This window comes from Mizuhopecten yessoensis, unplaced genomic scaffold (genome assembly GCF_002113885.1).
Source record: "Mizuhopecten yessoensis strain PY_sf001 unplaced genomic scaffold, ASM211388v2 scaffold25, whole genome shotgun sequence".
Classification (NCBI taxonomy): domain Eukaryota; kingdom Metazoa; phylum Mollusca; class Bivalvia; order Pectinida; family Pectinidae; genus Mizuhopecten; species Mizuhopecten yessoensis.
Window position 1 is genome coordinate 386,456 of NW_018403340.1, and position 7,685 is coordinate 394,140.

General features: G+C 38.2%; 1 protein-coding gene across 1 annotated transcript in view; it reads left to right on the forward strand.

Annotated features, from left to right (window-relative positions):
* LOC110454931 (sulfatase-modifying factor 1-like) overlaps window positions 1-3,010 on the forward strand; it is a 50,388-nt gene extending 47,378 nt beyond the window's left edge. The window contains exon 8 of the mRNA XM_021505154.1: window positions 2,794-3,010. Coding sequence (XP_021360829.1) covers window positions 2,794-2,919 — 126 coding nt within the window. The 3' untranslated portion in view covers window positions 2,920-3,010. The remainder of the gene's footprint in view (window positions 1-2,793) is intronic.
* Window positions 3,011-7,685: the final 4,675 nt, after the last annotated feature.

Sequence of the window (7,685 nt, forward strand, 5' to 3'; positions counted from 1 at the left end):
TGGCAGGGAGGGAGAAGAAAACAAGAATACCTAAAGTTTTCCTCGCTGTCTGTCCGAAGAAGTTTGTCAGCACTCTTGCGCCTTCATTCTTTCCTAGTTTTTAATCAAACTTCACATTATTGTAAAGAATTTAAATATCTTGGACAATTTCAAGGTAATCGGGGCAAGACAAGGTCACTATTACTATTTTAGAAAATCTTTGTCAGCACTCTAGTGCCTCATTCTTTCATGGATTTTGGTCAAAATTCACATTATTGTAAAAAATTTCAATATATTGGACAAGTTCAAGTTTCAAGGTCCTCGGATCTAGGTTGAGGTCACTGTTGCATCTTAATAGATTGCGGGGGCCGGTAGGGGACATGTATTGCTTCAGCAATACTCAGTATGCTTGTTATTCTACCTTTTTTTATCCACGCTTAATCTCAGGAACTGCTAATGGGATTCTTTTCATACTCAGTGAAAGGGATTATAACGGCACAGCGCTTGTTTTCGACTGAAAAATAATTGACTTTTAATTCAAAATGGCGGCCAAATGCAGGCTTCTGATTGGTCAAATTTTTAATATTGTCTGATTTTCATGAAATTGGGTATGTAGGTCTATCATGGAACACCGGTCACTTTCGGGACCTCACTTTCACATTTCGGCAAAATGGCTGTCATTCCCTGGCTTCTGATTGGTTGAAATTACATTATCCTCTAATTTTAATAAGAATTGATATGTAGGTGTAGTAATTAGGCTCTACGAACACAACTGCAATGTTCTTTTTGTGAAAAAATCAAAACGGCTGCGTACTAAGCAGCTGGGGGGTGACTTCCGCTATTGCTCGCAATTGCAATTCTAGTTAAGTCACCCGGAACGAAGTCGGGTAACTTGTTGTCATTGTTCTGTTTCTTACTTATTCTTATTAAGTCACCTTGAACGAAGACAGGTGACTTGTTGTTATTGTTCCGTTTCTTACTTATTATTATTATTATTATTTTTCCGATGTAAAAAGTTTCCGCTCTTAAGCTCAGGAACTGCCTATGGGATTCGCATACGTATTCAGTACGATGTCTAGTTGTGCATCTGATTCTTATTTTTCCGTGTAATCCAATCCAAAATGGCTGCCGCTGCTCTGATTGGCCGAAATCATATCCAGTAATAACCTTTGTTTCAATTTACGGAATAGAATGAAACTCAGTAAAAGGGATGATAACTTGACAGCGCTCGATTTCGATGAAAAATATTTCACTTTGGATTCAAATTGGGGGACAAATGCAGGCTTCTGATTGGTCGAAATTAAAATATCATCTAATTTTGATGAAATTTGGTGAAGTATTGCACAACAAACATAACTGCAGTGTTCGTGTTGTGAAAAAAAAAAATGGCTGTCATTTCCTGGCCTCTGATTGATCAAAATTTGAATATTGTCTAATTTTCATGAAATTTGGTATGTAGGTATATCATGGGACACTGGTCACTTTTGTTACCTCAGTTCTACATTTCGACAAAATTGCTGCCATTTGTTGGCCTCTGATTGGTTGTGATTTAAATATTGTCCAATTTTGATGAAATTTGGTATGTTGGTGTATTATGGCACTACGAACACAACTGCGGTGGGGTTTTTTGTGAAAAAACATAATGGCTGCGTACTTAGCAGGGGAAGGGTGACTTCCGACATTGCTCGCAATTGCAATTCTAGTTCTTCTTTCTTCTTCTTCTTCCGCTTTCCGCCATAAAGGTTTCCAACACTTTTCTCAGATAGCCTCTAGATGTGCCGCCACAGCCTCTGATTGGCTAAAACATTTTTAGCCATAACTTTTGTCATAATTGGCGCATCAAAATAAAATTTTAAGGAAAGTATCTGTATAGGACATACAAATTTGATATGTAGGTGTATTTTGTCACTGCAAACTCAGCCACATTATCCATTTTCTGATTTGACATAATGGTCACCTTTTCTGGCTTCTGATTGGTCGATATTCAGTTATTGTTAGATTTCAATAAAATTTGGTAAGTACATGTATTTTGGCACTGCGATCTCAGTCGCATCATCCGTCGAAATTCACATATATTTTGATTTTGATCAAATTTGGTATGACTTCCGTTCACCTATTTACATTTGTTTTTCTGAATGCGCAGTTAGTTTGATTACATCTGTAATGGCCAGCTCCCATTACAATTAGCACTTTATAAATAAGTTTGGCAACACATCAACATGAAGGTATAAAAGGCACAAGTATATAATTCCGAACTTTCGGCTCAAACTTACAATGCTTGACACATTGAAATCTTTTTATTTTATATGTTCAGTATAAAAAGATGCAAAGCTTCCAAATGGCAAATTACAATACACAAAAACTCTTCATTGTTGAATCAATATATTAGATAGGACAGCTGTTTTCTTTTTAGCCGGTAACCTTACTCAAATAAACCTAAAAATAATCCAACAGCTTGTTCTACTGTAATAGAAAAGAAAGAAGTGGAAAGATGAGGTGCCCCAGCTGGGATCGAACCCACAACCCCAGGTTCCGGAGGCCAACGCTCTACCACTGACCTAAAGGAACATGTCCTGTCAGCTGACTGACAGAACCACTATTTGTACATAGTACATATACTACCCAGATCTTTCACACTACTTTTGCATTACATGTAGTTCATGTTACCTTTGTAACAAAATGATTTCTTTTTCAATTGGCAACATCAATTACATCAGTTTTTACATACCATGGGCTTCTTATTCATTAACTCTGCAGTGTAAACTAAATGTCACAGATATTGTTGTTTGCCAGTCTTTTTTTTTTTAATTTCAGACTTACTGCTACAGATATCGATGTGCAGCCAGAAGTCAGAATACACCTGACAGCTCTGCAGTCAACCTTGGCTTTCGGTGTGCCAGTAATAAACTGCCAAAATATCTACATATGGAAGATCCCTAAATTTATATGAATATGTGTTTTGCATGAATTTTACACTACCTTTATGTATAAAATAATGCTGAATAAAATCTTATTCAATGTGAAAAACTTCCACTGTGCTACTAGTTATATAGTTTCCCCTTTTCAACAGCTGGTCATTGTATAAGTTGAGTGACAATTGGATTAGTAGTGGTGAACAGGGCCAGCACTCCAAAATATCAAAACGTGGATTGCATGTAAACATGTAGATTGGCCACCATCTCTAGAATATTCAAGAATTAATAAAAAAAAAACTTAAACTCTAAAAAATTGATCACTTGGATGTCTGATTCTAGTTCTAAACTAGGTGGAGATAAGCTAGTAGTAAAATGCAGCCAAGAAATTCTCCAGTCTAGTAAACATGCAGTTAAAAATAAATAGGAAGCATTGAATAATGTAATGCTTGATGAAATTATTGATCAACTTCTATGAAACACACGGGGGGAAAAAAGAAGAAAAAACAAAGAATCCTGTTATTTAGAAACTCTTCAATCTTGCTGCCTTATCTTATAGGTATTTTGAGTGATAAACAAAATCATCTTCCAGTTTGATTATGCTTGCATTTACATATACACAAATAACCTTGAACCCCATGTGTTGGGTACAGTGTATGTCTGTACCAGTCATCTGAGGGTTTTTTAAGCATCTCATTCAGACCACCTCTGACTCTGCTTATGTGTGTGTGGATGATAAGTGGACCATGACAAGTGTGTGAGTGAATGCATATTTATGTCCCCCAAACGAAGTGGGGGGACATTTTGTGTTAACCCTGTTTCTTATCATTAAGTCAGCCCGGGGAAACTTATTGCTATTGTTCCATTTCTTTCTTATTATTATTATTACAAGCTAACTGGTAATAAGATTTATATATATATTTTCAATGCTGCTGTGACTATTCTCCATAATTATGCTTACTGAAGATTTAAAAGAAACTGTGGTTAGGTATACATGTAGCAAACACTAGTGAAAGCAAGTGGTGTTTTTTTATAAAAGCACTAGATAAAGTCTTGAGTGTAATCAGCCCAACAGAACTCAAAATATAAGTAGTGCATTTTATAAACTGATTTTCTATTCATATAGTAACAGTGATAGAGACCTAACCCCCCGGGCCTGGAAAGTTATCCCAAGCAGGCACTTTCTTGGAGGAATCACTGTATAAAGTCAAGAGTGTAATCAGCCCAAGAGAAATCAAGATATTGTGCATTAGTGCATTAAACAGATTTTCTATTTATAGTGACTCATTGACCTTTGACCACTGGACCGGAAAAGTTATCCCAAGCAGGCACTTTCTTCCATGAAGGACTCGGTAAAATCTGAGTGTAATCAGTCCAACAGAAATCGAAATACAGTGCACAAACTGATGTTCTATTTATTGTAAGTGACCTTGACCTTTGATATCAAAGGCTGAAAAGCTATCCAAAAGCTTCAACAAACATTTTATTACACTGGATAAAGTCCATGTATGCACACACACAAGGTTCTACACTTAAAGTTGATAAGTTGACTTTAATATTCATGTTTTTTCTGTATGTTATTACCATCTCCATAACATATTGGATGAAGTTGCTAAGTGTTTAAATTGAATCAGTTGATGATTTTCAATATATAGCAACAGTGACCTTGGCCTTGACCTTGGAACCCTGAAACACAACAATGTCCGAAGTATACTCAGACTTGACCTTTGCATAAAGTTTGACCAAAATCCATGAACGAATGAAGTTGCTAAGCGTTTAGATTGAATCAGTTGTTGATTTTCTATACATAGCAACAGTGACCTTGGCCTGACCTTGGAACCCTGAAACACAAGGGTATACCCATATTTGACCTATGTATAAAGTTTGACCAAAATCCGTGAAAGAATGGAGTTGCTAAGTGTTTAAATTGAATCAGTTGATGATTTTCTATATGTAGCAAGTGTGACCTTGACCTTGACCTTGGATCCCTGAAATACAACAATTTATGAAGTATACTCATACTTGACCTTTGTATAAAGTTTGACAAAAAAACTGTCAAAGAATGAAGTTGTTAAGTGTTTACATTGAATCGAGACGGGACGCGACGGGACGGGATGATTTTCTATATATAGCAAATGTGACCTTGGCCTTGACCTTGGATCCCTGAAATACAAAGATGTTCGCAGTATACCCATACTTGACCTTTGTATAAAGTTTGACCAAAATCTGTCAATGAATGAAGTTGCTAAGTGTTTACATTGAATCGGGACATGACGCAACATGACGCGACAGGACGTCGCACCAGGGCAAAATCTCACTTGTCCTTGGCAGGTGAGCTAAAAACAGATAGAAGGACAGACAGACGTAAAATCTGATTGCTAAAGATGTGCAGGGGTTGTTATAGAATTGGAGAATCCCCCTTTGGGACCCCACTCCTCCCCCTAGGGAGCCAGAGTATTATGAGAGAGACCCTCTGTTAAACGGCATTCAGTCTTCTTAACCAAGTAATGCTCCAGACCATTGGTTTGAAAACATCATCAAGCCATACAGAAGGACTTCAAAGGATGTACTGTTTCAGGTGATTTATGTCCCCGCAACAGCCAGGGTCATATGAGGATGGGTGTCACCTATAGAAGAAAACTGCAATTCGAAGGAAGTGCATGTGTTGACGGAAAAAATACAGTTACTTATAAGAATTTCATATGTGCAAAGGGCTATAACTCCAGAAAAAATAAAACATGGACACTGGATTCTAACTCAAACTGTAATCCATTATACATGTACTAAGTTGCAAATAATATGGAAAACAGTTAATTATGAGAATTTCCTATGTGCAAAAGGGCCATAACTCAAGTCAAAAATTGAATTTTAATACATGGTTCAAACTCTGTAATCTTTTATGATAAAGCCACAACCTTTATACACTTCGTGCCACGTGAGCTAAAAATCTTCCATTTATAAATATTTCGTTCACTTTGCCCAAAGATTCTCTAGAACAAGTTTGGTTAGGTTAAAATCCCTTCAACGGTACAGAAGGAGAAGGATCTTTAATGTTTTCCTCTATTTCCCCTAATGGGCCCCACTCATCTGCCCCAAAGAAGGGGGCCAACACACCTCAGTTTATACAAAATTGATTCTTTTGTCCCTAATCATGCTTCAGACTGCATTTGGTTTAAATCCCTTCACTTGTTTAGTAGGAGAAAAAATATCCTCTATTTCCCCTATTGGGGCCAGCCCCTCCGCCACCAGAGGGGCCACACCCTCCTTTATACCAGCTTGAGTCTCCTTTGTCCAAAGATACTCTTGAACACATTTGGTCAAAATCCTTCTATTGATTGAGAAGAAGATTTTTAAAGATTTACCTATTTTCCCCCTATTTGGCCCCGTCCCTCTGCTCCTATGGGGACCATACCCTCCGTTATACAAAACTGAGAACCCTTTGGCTAATGATGCTCCAGACCAAATTTGGTCAAAATCCTCTGAGCCGTTCAGGACAAGTAGCGTTTTAAAGGAAAAAGTTGACGGACGACGGACGCCGGACACCGGACGACGGACGACTGACGCTGCGGCATGGGATAAGCTCACTTGGCCCTTCGGTCCAGGTGAGCTAAAAACAGGTGAGAAAACTGTACCTGGTAATCCAATTCAATCCAGATTATTGCATTGAATAGTCACATAATCACGTGGTTTTCACACCGGTACATCTTACCTGTACTACTCGGTAGTGAAGCGGACGCAAAACCTATCAATCAAGCACTGGACACCAGTGTGTTTAGTTTTATGTACCTGTACACAAATTTCACAACTAAGCCGGCTAAAGGAGTGGATCGAGATGCTTTTCATTATTGAACAAAGATGTTAAATTATAACTTGTGTATATTACATGTATATGGAGAGAGAAAAGTTTAAACTCCATAATTCAATTATATTTTCGAGATAAATATAATCACGGACTTGATCCGAGTGGATAGCTAAAGGTATCTTGTGTCTTGCTTACCAAAGCTACACTAACAGAGCCAGTATCCATCTCTAAGAGTTGAGCCTTTCCCTCTATGCTTGAGTCAAACCCGCATTGTTTACACGGTAGTCTGCTCAGTGCATCTGCGTCGGTATGCTTGGCTCCTGGTCTATGTTCTATTTGAATGTCATATGTGCCACCTGGCCCTCTGGGTTCTTAAAATTGAGTAACCAACGCGCGCAGTGACCGATGGTCAGTTCTTACTTTGAACTTCTTTCCGTAGAGATAATGGCGATAATATTTAACGAAATTCACTATTGCCAAAAGCTCCTTCCTTGTAACACAATATTGGCGTTCGGGTTTTGTTAGGGTACGGCTTGCGTAAGCTATCACTTTTTCTTGTCCATCGAAGTCCTGCGATAGTACTGCTCCAATAGCCTCATTACTCGCATCAGTGTCCAAAATGAACGGTTTGCTGAAGTCGGGATGTGCGAGAATGGGGGCACTGCTTAATTTCTGTTTGATAGTCTCAAATGCATTCTGACAGTCCTTGTTCCATATAAAAAGTCTTCCCTTCTCCGTAAGTCTGTGAAGGCACTTCGCGATAGCAGAAAAAGCTGTGTATATACCTTCGGTAATATCCGCAGAGACCTAAGAAAGATCTTAGTTCTGACACATTGACAGGAATAGGCCACTATTGTATCACATTTACCTTTTCGCTATCAGTGGCAATGCCGTCACCTGACACAACATGACCAAGAAAGTGCACGCGCTTTGAAAACAGCGTACATTTCTTGGGTTTAAGCTTCAATCCAGCCTTTCTTAACCTGTCGAAG